This window comes from Tupaia chinensis, unplaced genomic scaffold (genome assembly GCF_000334495.1).
Source record: "Tupaia chinensis unplaced genomic scaffold, TupChi_1.0 Scaffold000392_1, whole genome shotgun sequence".
Lineage (NCBI taxonomy): Eukaryota > Metazoa > Chordata > Mammalia > Scandentia > Tupaiidae > Tupaia > Tupaia belangeri.
In genome coordinates, this window is record NW_006159894.1 from 1,245,395 (window position 1) to 1,263,042 (window position 17,648).

The 17,648-nt window shown below is 41.0% G+C and overlaps 1 protein-coding gene across 5 annotated transcripts in view; it reads right to left on the reverse strand.

Moving 5' to 3' along the window:
- The window catches only part of TMEM50B (transmembrane protein 50B), a 49,003-nt gene that overhangs the window by 2,485 nt on the left and 28,870 nt on the right, over positions 1-17,648 (reverse strand). For all 5 annotated transcript variants that reach the window (XM_014589914.2, XM_006153885.3, XM_006153882.3 and 2 more), the window contains 3 exons: positions 16,743-16,810; positions 8,414-8,506; positions 2,027-2,084 (listed from right to left, as the gene is read on the reverse strand). In XM_014589914.2, coding sequence (XP_014445400.1) covers positions 2,027-2,084; positions 8,414-8,506; positions 16,743-16,810 — 219 coding nt within the window. The remainder of the gene's footprint in view (positions 1-2,026; positions 2,085-8,413; positions 8,507-16,742; positions 16,811-17,648) is intronic.

The following is a 17,648-nucleotide window of genomic DNA, read 5'->3' on the forward strand; positions in this document are numbered from 1 at the left end:
AAAAAAATATTTATTTATTTATTTTAATCTGACCAGAGAGAGACAGAGTGAGAGACAGTGAGAGAGATGGAAAGTGGGAAAGCGAGCCACCAGGTCCAGGACTTGAATTTGGTGGCCACATGGGAGTCCAGCGCCCTTAATCACCACGCCACCTGGAGGGCCTAAGTTTTCATTCTTTTAAAAAATAATATGCATGAGTTACATACCAGGAACCTGACTAAGTGGTGGGGTAGGACTGTGGGACAAATCCTCCTAATTAAACAGAGTCTAATGAAGGAAACAATAAAATAAATGTAAACATGCAATTGTTAAAAAAAAAAAAATCCTATAACACACACAGAGAGAGAAAGTAAAAGAGACTGTGAGAGGGAAAGTCAGAAATCACCACCCTCCCCAGGGGGGATGGTCACACCGCAGTCCCTTCTCCTCCATTCTCCTCTTGGGATCTTGGGCACGCATGCACATGAGCCTGGTATGATTTTCAAGCCACCAGGGCCAGGACCTGAACTGTAGTCCCATGTGGGAGTCCAGTGATGTAGGTGCTATGCCATCTGCTGGCCCCAGCCTATGCTTTTTTATTAATAAAAAAAGTAGTAAGCACCTTTATTTTTAAAAAAAATGAAAAAAGGGGCTAGCCCTACAGCCTAGTAGTTAGGGGAATCAGATCCCACATGGCCAACCACAGTTCAATCCTGACTCTAGCAGCTTAAAAAACATAGTGGGCATGTGTGAATGCATTGCCCAAATCCCAACAAACGAAGAAACGAAGATTGGACGGAAGAGACTGGAGAAAGGACTGCAGCAATGGCTTCGCCCCAGGGGATGATTTCTCAGTTTTCCTCTCACCATCTCTGCCTGTCTCTCCTTCTGGTGAGTACACACTCCCTAAGGCAAAAAACTCTAAAAAAAAAATAATAATAAAATAAAATAACAAAGCATACGCTATGGAATCAGTAGTCTATTACAAATCTCAGCTCTACAGTGTACTAACTCTGCATGTCCTTAAGTAAGTTCTGAGCCTTATTTGCTCTACAAAATGAAATAACTAACATGTAGTTAAAATAATTAGATGAAGAACCAACAGTGGTTAAGGTGCTGGACTCCCACATGACCAACCACGGTTTGAATCCCAGACCCGGCAGCTTTCTCTTTTTCTCTCTCCCCCTCCCTGGTAAATACACGTGCCTTACTGGAAATTAAAAATAATAATGAGAATAATAAATAAAATTTAAAAATAAAACTAAATAAAGGCTTTAGCATGACAGAAGTGATTGCTTATTTCTCAAAAAAAAATATTAGATAAGAATTAAAAAGGTAACAGATATGCATCCAGCTGAGGTCTTGACACATAGTGGGAACTCCGAATTAAAAGGCTGGTATATTCTCTGGGACCAGCAGTCGGAGTAATGGCTATGTCGCTGGACACCCATGTAGTCAACCGTGGTTCTAGTCCCAGAACCATGGTTTAAACTCATGCTGGGCGCGTGTGCGTGCGTGCCCAAGATCCTGAGAGGAGAATGGAGAAGAAAGGACTGCAGCGTGGCCATCCCCCTGGGAGGTGATTTCTTGCTTTCTGTCTGTCTCTCTCTGTCTTTCTGGTAAACACACCTCTCAAAAAAAATTTAAAAACTTATGTATATTCTCATATAACAGAAGCATTTTCACTTTTTTAAAAACATTAATTTTTTTTTTTATTAGTCCTAATTTTTTAAAAGTATACTATAGGGCACATGTGTTCACCAGAGACAGAGAGAGAGAGAAAAAGGGAGAAAGCAAGCAACCAGGTCTGGGACCCAAACCAGTGCCCTAACCATCATATCACCTGCTGACCCCCTAGTCCATGTATTAGGGTGTCAGGAAAGTCATGACGTATTTTTCTGTTTTTCTACGAAAAAATGAGTCGTGACTTTCCCAGCAACCTAATAAATATGTAAGGGAGCTGTATGTGTTCCACATATATGATGTTCTCATAATAAAGCTGACACTCCTGTAAACATGAATGTGGTTAAGAAATTATGCAACTTACCTAAAAAATATAAGTGCATTTTGAAAAAACACAGCTAGTCCTGGATAAACGTCAGTATCTGCACACACAAAGCAAAACAGATTAGAGATTACAAAAGCAAATGGCAATAATAAGAACGTGTGCATTCACAATACATGCTCTGTGTATTACAACAGGCTGCTTCTACTCACTCTAAGACATCTGTGATTAAACTGATTTTGAATTACTCACTCTCTCTAAGACATCTGTGATTAAACTGATTTTGAAATAAGAAAACACAAATTTCATTCTTGAAAAACAAAGGGCTGCTCTTACTCTAGACAAAAGTCAATGCACGCATTGGGTTTTCTTTCCTTCTTTTTTATTTAAATTGCCAGAGAGTGCATGCATTCACCAGAAAGAGACAGGGAGGGAGAGAATGCACACCCCAATATGGTTGGTCACAGCAATCCCTTTTTCTCATTTGCCATCCTGTTGAGATCTGGGGCACACACACACACACACACACACCTGCTATGCTTTTTCAAGTCACCAGGGCAAGATTCAAGCTGTAGTCAGACATGTGGGATCTAGCTTCCTAATCTACTAGGCCATAGGGCTGGACTCAGATTTTCTGTCTAAAGTAATTGCTATGGTTTAGTTACACTAAAATTGCAGGGACCAGCGGTTGGCATAATAGGTATGTCGCTGGACACCCATGTAGTTGACTGCAGTTTGAGTCCTGGACCCAGTGGCTTAAATTCACACCTGGCATGTGTGCGTGCGTGCCCAGGATCCTGAGAGGAGAATGGAGAAGGGATGGTTGCAAGGCCATCCCCCGGAAGATGATTTCTCACTTTCTGTCTCTCTGACTCTCTCTTGCTCTCTCTTTCTGGCGCGCACATGCGCCCTATAGAAAAAACCTCTTAAAAATAAAAAACCTGCTGAGGGGAGGAGCACCTTGTCCTTTGCCTCTTGTGGCTGATACAGAAAGATAAAATGTTAGAAATGTACAGATTAAATTCTTAATTATTTAACAGTATGTTATTTTCCTTCATGAATTCGCAAGCTTTATTATGCAAATATAAAACATAAAAAGGATAATTATAATTCATCATCATGCTTTTTCACTGTATCTATCCTAGAGAAAATGGTTACTATCTTTACAAGAAGACCAAAGGGAAAATTCTGTGGATTAACTTTTGTAAAATTGTAAGTGTTTAAAAACAAAACTGAACAGCCTATAAAAGCTTGCTGGGGCCAGCTGTTGACATGGATTCTACAAGGTCAACTGTGTTGTTTGAAGCCTGGACCTGGCCGACTAAAAAACACATTGCACATATGTGTGAGCACGCCCAAAATCCTGAGAGGAGAATGGAGAAGAAGGGATTGCAGTGTGGTGGTCATCTTCTCTGGTGGGTGCCTTCTCCCTTTTCCTTTTCCCTTCTCTCACCTATGGCAAACTCTTAAAAAAAAAAAAAAAAAAAGTTTGCTGCTCCTGTTGTTAGGTGGAGCTCCCTGACATTATGACAAAATCAGTGATAGCAGCCCACTTTTCTTAGAGCCAAGAATAAAATGAGTTTAAAACACACTTTCCAGGTTAGCCCAGTGGTTAAGGGAGCTGGATCCCATGTGGTCAACCATGGTTTGAGTTCCAGCCCCAGTGGCTTGAAAAACACACCTGGCATGTGCACCTGTATCCCCCAAATCAAAATCAAAATAGGATAGAGAAATGGAGAAGTGATTGTGGCATGACCATGCTTTCTCCCTTCCTTTCTGTCTGTGTCTCTACGGTGAATGTACATGCTCTCTAACAATTAAACACATACATTCTTATGATTCCATTTATATGAAATAGGCAGATCTGCATAGTGGGATCAGCCATGTGGGATCAAGCTTCCTAAACTACTAGGCCACAGGGCCAAACTCAGGTGTACTCACCACACTTTAGTGGTATAGCTGTCTAGGGCAGAAGAAGAGAGGGGGTGGCAGAGAGTGACTGCTACTGGTACGATGTTTGTTTCTTCTGGGGATAAAATTTGATTGATAGGGCTGGCAGGTGGTGTGGTGGTTATGGTACTGGACTCCCCATGGCCAATAGTGGTTCAAGTCCCAGACCTGGCAGCTTGTTCTCACTCTCTTTCTCTGTCTCTGTCTGGTCAAATTGAATAATAATAATAATAATAAATAAAGTTAAATGAATAATTTTTAAAAAGTTGGGTTGAGGTGATGGTAGTGCAACTTTATGAGTACACTAAAAGCATTGAACAGTTGCACTTATTTTTTTTTTAGAGATTGATTTTTGCTAAAGGGTGCATGCACTCGCTGGAGAGACAGAGATAGAAAGGGAGATAGAAAGTGAGAAATAATCCCCCAGGGGGATGGCCATGCTGCAGTCCCTGCTCCTCTAGTCTCCTCTTGGGATTTTGGTCATACATACATGTGTGAGGCGTGAGTTTCAAGCCACTAAGTGCCAGGCTCAAAACGCAGTGTCACAGGAGAATCCAGCATCTTAATCACATGCCACCTGCTGGCTCCTGAATAGTTACACTCCATGCACCCAGCATGATTTTCAAGCTACCAGGTCTAGGACTCGAACTGTGGTTAGCCATGTGGGAGTCCAGCGTCTTAGCCACTATAGCAACTGCTGGCCTGGAATCAAGCTATTTTTATAAAGACACTTCCCTCAGGACCAGGCACGGTGGTTAAGGCGCTAGACATTCCCACATGGCCAACCAAGGTAAGAGTCCCAGACCTGGTAGCTTGAAAATCACACTGGATGCTTATTTTCTCACTTTCCCTCTTCTCCCTCTCTGTTTCTCTCTGGTCAAATTAAAATAAATAAATAAATAAATAAAATGGAATAAATAATTCTTTTAAAAAATAACAAAATAACAAAGACACTTTGCCTTAGATAAACATCACACTGGAGTTTTATGCCCTATTAGCACTATTAAGTAACTAAAATCACACACTTCAGGCATATTTATCAAACAGTACTATTTCAACATGAGCCAAGTGCTGTCCCCTGGTACTCTCTTTTATTTTGTGCCAAAAGAAAGACAAAGGTACATCCCAAGATCATGCATCGATCTCACTATGAGACTTAGAGATACTGTCAAAAGAATTCGAAGATCAGTGTGGATCTGGACAAGGAGAATGACAGTTGTGCAAAAAAAACCTGACAAACAGATTCTAGAGGTAAGAGGATAAATAAAGCTGCACTGTCGGAAACTGACTTCCATCTTTGGAGTGAAGGAAAGCAGTCAGTGAAACTTCTAAATACACTGCTAAAATTAAGTTCTGATTTTCAACCCCACCCTGGATAAAAGGCAATAGCACCAAGACCAGTAAATGGTGTAATGGTTACATTGCTGGACTCCCACATGACCAACAAGCAGTTCGAGTCCAGGACCCAGTGGGCTCGAAATTCATGCCAGCACGGGTTGTGTGCATGCCGGACCCAGTGGGCTCAAAATTCATGCCAGCACGGGTTGTGTGCATGCCCAAAATCCCAAAAGGAGAGTGGAGGAGAAGCAATTGCAGTGTGGCCATTCCCTGGGACATGACTTTTCACTTTCTGTCTGTTTTGTCTCTCCAGTGAGCACATGCATCCTATAGGAAAAAAACCTCTCTTTGAAAAAAAAAAAAAAAAAAAAAGGCAATAGCACCTATTACAGCTAGGAAACTCAAATTCCACTGCATCAACCACTTCTACAAGAAGGGTACACACACATCTGCTCTTAAAAAATTACCTTTGGGGACCAGCAGATGGCATAGTGGTTATGTTGCTGAACTCCCACACGGCCAGGTTCAAGTCCTGGACCTGGTTGCCTGAAAATCAAGCTGGGCACATGTGAATGTATACCCAAGATTGGGGGAGGAGAATGGAAGAGAAGAAATTCTGGCATGGCCATCTCCCCCTAGGGGGGTGATTTCTCACTTGCCTTCTCATTCTCTGTTTCTTTCTCTCCAGCAAACACACATGCCCTAAAGGCAAAAACCTTTAAGAAAAAAAAATATTAGGGGCCAGAAAATAGTGTAATGGTTACATTGCTTGACTACCATATAGCATATATAGTTGACTGGTTCAAGTCCCTAACCCAGCGGCTTAAGTTCATGCTGGGCATGTGCGCATGCATGCCCAAGATCCCGAGAGGAGAACGAAGAAGGGACTGTGAGCATCCTCTCTGAAGAGTGATTTCTCACTTTCTGTCTCTCTGTTTTTCCCGCAAGTGCACACACCCTATAGCAAAAAAAAAAAAAAAAAAAAAAATTACCCTTGGGGCCAGCAGGTAGTAGGGTGGTTAAGATGGTTGGATCTACATGGCCTACTACATTGTCGAGTCCCAGACCCGACAGCTTGATAAACACACCCACACATGTGCATACATGCTCAAAATCCCTAGAGGAGAATGGAAAAGAAGGTACCTCTTAGGTTGGTTTCTCACTTTCCCCATCATACTCCCTTTGTTTCTCTGTTTCTTTCCAATGAGCACATGCACCCTATGGCAAAACTAAAAATAAATAAAAAGAACAAATATCCCTTGTAGCTATGACTGAAAAAATGGAAGCTGGGGTTGAAGAGAGGAGGTATCAGTGAAGAAAGCTATCAGGATTCATACCTTTCATCTGAAGTATTTGGGATAAGGTTATGTTTTGGAATTCAGAATTTTTCAGATTTAAAAACCATAACACAGGGACCAGAGGATGGCATAATGCTTACATTGCTGGACTCCCATGTAGTCAACCATGGATCGAGTCCTGAACCTGGCAACTTAAAACTCACACCAGGCACATGTGCGTGCATGCCCGAGATCCCAAGAGGAGAATGGAGGAGAAGGGACTGTCACGTGGCCATCCACCCCGGGGGGTGAGTTCTCACTTTCTGTCTGTCTCTCTAGTGAGTGCACATGCCCTATAGCAAAAATCTCTCCAAAAAAACCATAACACAGAGCATACATAGTACCCCAGCTGGGTCTGAACCAGCATCTCTTAATCAAATACACACATCATTTATTCCCGTAATAAAACATCTGAAAACTTACACTAAATGGGATAAAGACTGTAAGTCCCATGTCAGATTAGGTCAGGCTTTGCTGCCAAATTGGTTATAAAAATCTTGATTTCCAGCATTTTCTGGATTGGGAAATTGTGTTTAAGAGACTGTAAACCAGGGTTAGCTTTGGTGTGGTGGTTAAGGCAGCTAGATTCCACATGGCCAACCAAGGTTCAAGTTCCGGATTGGTGGCTTGAAAATCACGAGGTATGTGTGTGCACCCGCACTCAAAATCCCAAGAGAAGAATGGAGGAGGATGTGTGTGCACCCACACTCAAAATCCCAAGAGAAGAATGGAGGATAAGGAATTGCAGCGTGGCCACCCCGTCGGGGGCTGATTTCTCACTTTCCTTCTTTCTCCTCTCCAGCGAGCACACACTCTATGGTAAAGCCTTAAAAAAAGAGAGAGCAAAACCGTAAGCCAGTACTGATTTCTCATTTTACCACTGCAACCCACAGTAAATGGACCTCTAGAATAAGAGACTAGCTGTCCAAAGGAAGGAGGAAAATCAGAACTCTAGAAATGACTGAGAGGACAGCCCTGTCTGCAGACTGGACCTCATAACCAGGGCTATCCCCCTCCACTTACCCAACAAATTCTGTTAAATAACTCGTGTGGCCCTTGAGCCACTCTTTCTCTCTCCACCTGGGCTGCTCCTACCTTTTGGGAGCATACTTTAGCTTTCACTTAATAAACTATCCTCACTTTTACTAAAGAAAAAAACAAAAACAAAAACAACTTTCGTGTCTTCACCCACAGTTACATATACAAGCTCACTGGGTAGTTACATGAAATTCTACTCCAGGTGGAGTAGACAAAATATATGATGTATCTGAATCTCTCCTATAACACAGAGGAGGAGGGCCAGCCAGTTCACATGGAGGTTAAGGAAGCTGGACTATGTTTTTAAAATCCCAGACCCAGTGGTTTGAAAAACACACTGGGGAGACCAGCAGATGGCATAATGGTTATAGTGTTGTACTCCCACATAATTAACACGGTTCGAGTCCCAGACTTGGCAGTTTGAAACTATGCTGGGCACTTGTGCATGTGTGCCCAAAATCCCAAGAAGGGAATGGAAGAAAAGGGACTGTGGTGTGACCATCCCCCCGGGGTGTAATTTCTTGCTTTCTGCCTCTCCAATGAGTGCACACACCCTACAGCGAACATCTCTCAGGAGAAAAAAAAAAAAAAGAAAAACACATTAGATGTGTATGCATGCATGCCCAAAATCCTAAGGATTGCAGCATGGCCATCCCCATTTGGAAAAAGGGAGTGATTTCTCATTTTCTCTCCCTGTCTCTCTTTAGTAGTACATGTACCCTATAGTAAAACTAAATAAGTAAATAAAGGAGGAATAAATACTTACTTTGGGTAACATAGGCACCAAAAAGAATCCACATTGAAGCAATCAGTGACCCAAACATCAACATGAAACCAATGAAGAGCCAAACTCGAGCACCTGTGTGAAAAAGAAGTTTTAGGATTTCACTCACTGTTGCAGTTCTACATCTTAAAAATATGTAACTCTAGGAACACTGTTAACTCATGTATTACACCTATCAAAATAGATATACTTTTATGGGAATCTGCTGTAACAGTTAACTCAATGAAAAATTTTTAAATTTTTAAAAAACTGAAACTAAAAGGGGCTAAATCATACCTGAGGAGGGAAAAAGAAAAGTTATCTTTTTATGGGCTAGAGAAACTAAGACCTGAAGAAAGTAAACTAGGCAAGGTTCGCTACTAATTATTTGACTAAACCGATTAAGCCCAAACTGAAAACTTACCCTGCTGTATGTATTATCAAAGTAATTCTTCTTAACCACTAAGCCACCTGCTGGCCCCCCAAAGTAATTGTTCTATTAGAAGTAGCAGATGGGTGGGGACAACAGGTGGCATGGAGGTTAAGGCAGACGGATCCCAAAGGGACAACTCCACGGTTCCAGTCCTAGACCCAGTGGCTTGAATAGCGCAATAGACACATGTGCTTGCATGCACAAAATCCCAAGAGAATGGTAGAGACGGGATTACAGCATGGCCATCACGCCTGAGGGGGTGATTTCTCATCCTCTGTCCCTGTCTTTCTCTGGCAAGCAGATGTACTCTATAGCAAATTAAAAGAAAATTTAAAAGTACCAAATGGGGCCAGCCCTACAGCCTGGTGGGTATAAGGGAGCCAGATTCCACATGGTAGACCACACAGTTCAAATCCTAGCCCTGGTGGTTTGAAAAACATGCTGAGGACACATGCATACAAACCCCAAATCCCAACAGGGTGGAGAAATAGAGAAGGGATTGCAGTGCAACCATGCACTATTTGGGAGTGCTCTCTTTCTCTTTCTTGCAACCACATGCACCCTCTGGCAATATTATTTTTTAATTAAAAAATGTTTAAAGGGGCCGGCAGGTGGTGTGGTGGACTCCCACATAGCCAACCACGGATCAATTCCCAGACCTGGCGGCTTGCTTTCTCACTTTCTCTCTCTTTGTCCCTCTCTGGTCAAATTAAAATAAATAAAGTTAAATAAAATAATTATTTTTTAAAAATTTTTAAATAAAATTTAAGAATATGCCAACAGGTGGTGTGGTGGTTAAGGCAACTGGATATCCACATGGCCAACTATAATTCAAGTCCCGATCCAGTAGCTTGAAACATACGGGGTGTGTGTGTACATGTGTACCCAAAATCCCAAGAGGAGAATGGAGGAGAAAGGATTGGCCATCACCCCAGGGGAGCGATTTCTCACTTTCTTTTTTTTTTTTTTGAGAGAGATTTTCACTGTAGGGCGCGTGCGCTCGCCAGACAGACAGAGAGAGACATAGAGACAGAAAGTGAGAAATCACCCCCCAGGGGGGATGGTCACGCCGCAATCGGTTCCCCGATTTCTCACTTTCTATCCATTTCTCTCTCTCTCCTCTCACCGCATGTACCCTACAGCAAAAACCTAAAATAAATTAAACAAAATTTAAGAAGTAGTAAATGTATTTCAAACAGCAGCATCACAGAGGAATGAGACTTCAAATGCATAAGGACTGATATGTCTTTTTTTTTTTTTTGAGAGGTTTTTGGTATAGAGCATATGCGCTCGCCAAAAAGACAGAGAAACAGAAAGCAAGACAGAGAGACAGAAAGCAAGAAATCACCCCCAGTGGGGGATGAAAACATGCAATCCCTTCTCCTCCATTCTCCTCTTGGAATTTTGAGCACACACATACACATGCCCAGCGTGAGTTTAAGCCACCAGGTCCAGGACTCGAACCACGGTCGACTACATGGGAGTCCAGCAACATAGCCATTATGCTAACTGCTGGTCCCGATATGGCCTTTTTTAATCAATGGTAAGTTTCTAACATTACACTACTGCTCAATATGGCACAAACGACATCCATTCTTTGGGAGTATTTTAGACTGTTTGATGGCCAAAGCAACCAACTTGCCCCACATCCTTTGAAAAGTTTAAGGTCAATAACACTTCTTCAACCATCTATTGTATGGAATTCTTGAATCTCAGTAACATAATTATCTGGACACTTGAATAGATTCAACACATTTTTAAGAAAGCAGGTTAACATTTGTGACAGACCCCATTCAGGGGTATATTTATAGCTCACTGCCCTACTGAAGAGGAACAATGCTCTGCTGAAGTGGAAATAAAATTCTAGCCCGTGTTGAGTCAGTCCATGGAGTGGGGATTAATGCAGGTGGATCCCACAAGCTGACTGTGTGATTTAAGTCCTGGCTAAGGCAGCTTGAAAAACACCCTGAGCGTGTGTGTATGTGCCAAAATTCCTGAGAGAACAGAGAAGGAACTGCAGTATGGCTATCCCTCCTGGAGCTGCTTTCTCATTTCCCTGCTCCCCTCTCCCTTACCCTCCAAGTCTTTGGTGAGTACACAAACCATATAGCAAACTAATGTATAATACATCACATTAAGAGAAGGAAAAATAGGGACCAGCAGTTGGCATAATGGCTATGTCGCTGGACCTGGCAACTTAAACTCACACTGGGCGTGTATGCATGCATGCCCAGGATCCCAAGAGGAGAATGGAGAAGGGATTGCAGAGTGGCCATCCCCCCCCGGGGGTGGTGGTGGTGATTTCATGCTTTCTGTCTCTCTCTGTCTTTCTAGTGAGTGCACACACCCTATAGCAAAAAATACTCCAAAAAAAAGAAAAAAGAAGAAAGAAGGAAAGATTAAAAACCACATGATCATATCAACTGATACAGAAAAATGCATTTGATAAAATATAATATCCAGGACCAGCAGATGTCGTAATGGTAGCATTGCTGGACTCCCATGTAGTCAATCATAGTCTGAGTCCTGGACCTGGCAGCTTAAAGCTTACACTAGGCGTTCGTGCATGCGTGCCTAAGATCCTAAGAGGAGAATGGAGGAGCATGGACTGCAGTGTGGCCATCCCCCCTGGGAGGTGATTTCTTGCTTCCTGTCTCTCTCTGTCTCTCTGGTGAGCACATGCCCTATAGCAAAAATGTTTCTTTAAAGAAAAAGAAAATAAATAAATAATATATATGTATATATGATATCCCTTCATGATTAAAACTCAGCAAAATTGGCACAGAAGGGACTTTTCTCAACACAATAAAAGCCATATATGAAAAACCCATAGTTAACATCATACTGAATGAATAAAAGCTGAAAGCTTTCCCACTAAACACAGGAACAAGATGAGGCTGCCCACTTTCTCCACTCATTTTCAATATAGTACTGGAAATCCTAGCCAATGTAATCAGACAAGAGACAAAAATAAAAAGCATTCAGTGGAAAGAAGTGAAATTACCTCTATTTGAAGATGACATAATTATATACATAGAAAATAAAAAAAAATTCCATTAAAAAGAAAGAAACTCCTGGAAGTGATAAATACATACAATAAAGTGGCAGGATACAAAATCAACATTAAAATCTATAGCATTTCTATACACCAACAGTGAACAAACGGAATGAACTGAAGAAAGCAACTCCATTTACAATAGCCACAAAAGAAGTAAGATAACTAGAAATAAACCTAACCAAAGAAGTCAAAGACCCCTACAAGGAAAACTATGAAAAACTTTAAAAAGAAGTTGAAAATGATACAAAAAAGCAGGACTTTCCATGTTCCTGGATTGGAAGAATTAACATAATCAAAATGTCAATTCTTCCTAAATTATTGATAGTTTATCAATTTAATGCAATACCAATCCAATTACCAGAGACATTCTTCACAGAACTAGAAAAAAACAATCATAAAATTTGTCTGGAATCATGAAAGGCCCTGTATTGCCAAAGCAACATTGTGCAAAAAGAGGGAAGTAGGAGGCATCTCACTCTCTGACCCCAAAATACATTCCAAAGCTGTAGGAATCAAAACAGTATGGCACTGGCACAAATACAGGCACAGAGACCAATGGTGAACCCAGAATAGAGAACCCAGAAATAACCCCTAAACTGTAGAGCCAAATGATTTTTAAAAAGGGCACAAGTTAATCTGGTGGGAAAAAGAAAATCTCTTTAACAAATGATGCTGGAAAAACTGAATATCCAGCTGCATAAAAATGAAACTGGACCCCTATCTGTCACCATTAACAAAAATAAACTCAAAATGGATCAAAGATCTAAATATAAAAACTCAAATTATAAAACTATTGGTGGAAAACATAGGGGAAACTCTAGAAGACATCAGAAACAGAGTTGGCAAAGACTTTTTTTTGAGATTTTTGTGATATGGTGCATGTGCTCACTAGAGAGACAGGGACAGACAGGGAGGCAGAAAATGAGAAACCCAGACAAGATGGACAGGCCACAGTCTCTTCTTCTCCTGGGATTTTGGGCACGCACCCAAATGTGCCTAGTGTGAATTTCAAGCCTCCGGATCGGAGATTCAAATTGTGGTCAGCCATGTGGGTAGTGAGTGCACACACCCTATAGCAAAAAATACTCCAAAAAAAAGAAAAAAGAAGAAAGAAGGAAAGATTAAAAACCACATGATCATATCAACTGATACAGAAAAATGCATTTGATAAAATATAATATCCAGGACCAGCAGATGTCGTAATGGTAGCATTGCTGGACTCCCATGTAGTCAATCATAGTCTGAGTCCTGGACCTGGCAGCTTAAAGCTTACACTAGGCGTTCGTGCATGCGTGCCTAAGATCCTAAGAGGAGAATGGAGGAGCATGGACTGCAGTGTGGCCATCCCCCCTGGGAGGTGATTTCTTGCTTCCTGTCTCTCTCTGTCTCTCTGGTGAGCACATGCCCTATAGCAAAAATGTTTCTTTAAAGAAAAAGAAAATAAATAAATAATATATATGTATATATGATATCCCTTCATGATTAAAACTCAGCAAAATTGGCACAGAAGGGACTTTTCTCAACACAATAAAAGCCATATATGAAAAACCCATAGTTAACATCATACTGAATGAATAAAAGCTGAAAGCTTTCCCACTAAACACAGGAACAAGATGAGGCTGCCCACTTTCTCCACTCATTTTCAATATAGTACTGGAAATCCTAGCCAATGTAATCAGACAAGAGACAAAAATAAAAAGCATTCAGTGGAAAGAAGTGAAATTACCTCTATTTGAAGATGACATAATTATATACATAGAAAATAAAAAAAAATTCCATTAAAAAGAAAGAAACTCCTGGAAGTGATAAATACATACAATAAAGTGGCAGGATACAAAATCAACATTAAAATCTATAGCATTTCTATACACCAACAGTGAACAAACGGAATGAACTGAAGAAAGCAACTCCATTTACAATAGCCACAAAAGAAGTAAGATAACTAGAAATAAACCTAACCAAAGAAGTCAAAGACCCCTACAAGGAAAACTATGAAAAACTTTAAAAAGAAGTTGAAAATGATACAAAAAAGCAGGACTTTCCATGTTCCTGGATTGGAAGAATTAACATAATCAAAATGTCAATTCTACCTAAATTATTGATAGTTTATCAATTTAATGCAATACCAATCCAATTACCAGAGACATTCTTCACAGAACTAGAAAAAAACAATCATAAAATTTGTCTGGAATCATGAAAGGCCCTGTATTGCCAAAGCAACATTGTGCAAAAAGAGGGAAGTAGGAGGCATCTCACTCTCTGACCCCAAAATACATTCCAAAGCTGTAGGAATCAAAACAGTATGGCACTGGCACAAATACAGGCACAGAGACCAATGGTGAACCCAGAATAGAGAACCCAGAAATAACCCCTAAACTGTAGAGCCAAATGATTTTTAAAAAGGGCACAAGTTAATCTGGTGGGAAAAAGAAAATCTCTTTAACAAATGATGCTGGAAAAACTGAATATCCAGCTGCATAAAAATGAAACTGGACCCCTATCTGTCACCATTAACAAAAATAAACTCAAAATGGATCAAAGATCTAAATATAAAAACTCAAATTATAAAACTATTGGTGGAAAACATAGGGGAAACTCTAGAAGACATCAGAAACAGAGTTGGCAAAGACTTTTTTTTGAGATTTTTGTGATATGGTGCATGTGCTCACTAGAGAGACAGGGACAGACAGGGAGGCAGAAAATGAGAAACCCAGACAAGATGGACAGGCCACAGTCTCTTCTTCTCCTGGGATTTTGGGCACGCACCCAAATGTGCCTAGTGTGAATTTCAAGCCTCCGGATCGGAGATTCAAATTGTGGTCAGCCATGTGGGAGTTCAGTGCCTTAACCACTATGCCACCTGCTGGCCCCTCCTCTCTTTTATCTAAGTTTTCTGTGGTTAGGTCCCTTTGTCCAAAAATAGGGATAAGAAGATCACTTACTAGGGCCAGCAGGTGGCATAGTGATGATAATGCTGAACTCCAGCAGCTTAAAAATCATGCTGGGCACATGTGAGTGCATGCCCAAAAATCCCAGGAAAATGGAGAAAGGATTATGGCATGGCCATACCCCCTGGAGGACTGATTTCTCACACTTTCCCTCTCACTGGCGAGTGTACAAGCCCTATGGCAAAACCTTTAATTTAAAAAAAAAAAAAAAGAGCACTTCTTTCATGTAGTGTGTACTACATTTTATGGGTATTTGAAATTATTTTTAATCCTCCAAAATTCCTCCCCTGGAACCAGCAGATGATTCCCACACAGTCAACCTCGGATCAAGTTCTGGACCCAGCGGCTCAAATAGCTTCAAAATTCCTCCCCTGGAACCAGTAGATGATTCCCACACAGTCAACCTCAGATCAAGTTCTGGACCCAGCGGCTCAAATAGCTCACACCGGGCACGTATGCATGCATACCCAAGGTCCTGAGAGGAGAATGGAGAAGGGATTGTTGGGTAGCCATGCCCCCTAGGAGGAGATTTCTCACTTTCTTTCTCTCTGTCTCTGTCTCTCCAGCGAGTGCACGTGCCCTATAGCAAAAATCTCTTAAAAAAAATATTTCTCTCCCACCTACTCCAAATTTCCAACTATAATCACAAATCACCCTTCTCCTTAAAGGCTGGAACTAGGATTTCTCCTCCTGTTCCTTTTACAAAGGGTGCTGAAATTCCACTAAAAATAAACTCTGGATTCTAACAGAATGTGTTATAACCTGCATAAAAGAAAAATACTACTAGGTGACAATTCAAAGGAATTCTAAGTACAAAAATATAATTTATTCATAGAGAAACAGCAGACTTCTCCTGAAGAATTTTGTCATAGTCTGTTGGTAGCCACTCAACTAAATGTGGGAAAGCACCCAGTCCTGGGGTGGTCCCCAATGTGTCCATTACTTTGCTCTTAATAGTCACCATCGGCTATCTCATAAGTAACATCACTAGTAAACATTTGAGATGAGACTAAATTCACTGTTAGCAATAAAAAGTAACCCGAGGCCTAGAACCACTGGTTTTGAATATTAGCATTTCATATACACCATAGGTGAGGAAGTATGACAAAAATAGTACCTTCTGGCAATAAGTATAACTTACTTTCTTTTTTAAAAAAAGTTCATGCTCGGGACCAGTAGATGGTGTAATGGTTACATTGCTGGACTCCCATGTAGTCGACTGTGGTTCAAGTCCTGGCCCCAGTGGCTTTAACTCACACTGGCTATGCGCACGTGCATGTGCATGACTGTGTGTGTGTATTTGTTCAAAATCCTGAGAAGAGAATGGAGGAGAAGGGACTACAGTGTGGCCAACCCCATGGGGGGTGATTTCTCGCTTTCTGTCTCTCTGTCTCTCCGGCGAGCACAGGCACTCTACAGCAAAAAATCTTAAAAAACAAAAACAAAAACAAAAAACCCAAACTCAAAAATTTAACTTCTCTTTTTTTGTTGTTTTTCATTTATGAGAGAAGGCAAATGTATGTGAGTGAAAGTGAGAGAGAGAGATGAGCACCCTTCACAGGGTCAGGTCATACTGTGATATGCTTCCTCAAGTCAGATCTAGGGCACTCACACCCTTGTCTGACATGTTTCAAGCTGCCTGGGCTGTGGATTTGAACCATGGTCACCATGTGGGATCCAGCTTCTCTTGAGCAGCTCATTGACTATTCCACAGAGCTGACCCAGTAACTTTAACTTTGATAAGGATTTGAATAATACTAAAACAATTTTAAAAGTCAATAAGAAACAGTCTGTATAATTATTACCAGTCCTGAATACACAGGAGAGAGGCTTTCATTCTGCTAATAAATCCCCACTTTGCTAGTATATAGTAAGAGCTTACAATGCCTTTACCTGTTCTTCCTAAACAGCCGCTTTCATAGCTGTCACCTCTCACCTGAGCATTGGATACAGCATTGATCCTAGAATAATACAAAATCATCCAATGAGCATTCATGCTGCTAACATACTCACAGATATTATTTACATGTCACTTACAAGGAAAAAAGATAATTTCCTAAAGTCAATATATGAATAACTGAACATACCTTTTAACTTAGCAAAAATTAAAGTTGATAGAAATGTTACATTAGTCTTATTTTCCTAAAGTACATCCAGAAAATGTATTTTGCCTTTTTTTTGTTTGTTTTTAAGTTTGACCACTGTGTGACAGAGAGAGAGAGAGAGAGAGGAAAAGTGAGAAAACAATCCACCAGGTCCAGGACTTGAACTGTAGTCAACAATGTGAGAGTCCAGCCCCTTAACCACCATGCCATCTGCTGGCCTCAGAAAACATACTCATTTTGCAAGGTTTCTTTTGCTTGCTTTCAGACTATGAAAGACAAGCCAATATTCTGATTTCTTTGCCTATTTTACATTTATACATGAGTAACTCAGTGTTAATTATCTTATAGTTCTCATTAAAATTAAAAATTAAATAGTTTCTCTTTACATGAAAGGCCAAGTGATTTTCTCTGGTCCATTTCTTTAAACAGAGAAAACTGGGAACCAGCAGTTAGTGCAATGGCTATGTCGCTGGACTCCCACGTAGTTGACCGCGGTTCGCGTCCCAGACCCGGTGGCTTAAAACTCACGCTGGGCGCGTGGGTGCCCAAGATCCCGAGACGAGAATGGAGGAGAAGGGGTTGCGGCGTGCCCATCCCCCCTGGGGGGTGATTTCTCACTTTCTGTTTCTGTCTGTCTGGCGAGAGCACACGTCCTATAGCAAAAACCTCTCCGAAAAAAAAAAAGAAAGAAAGA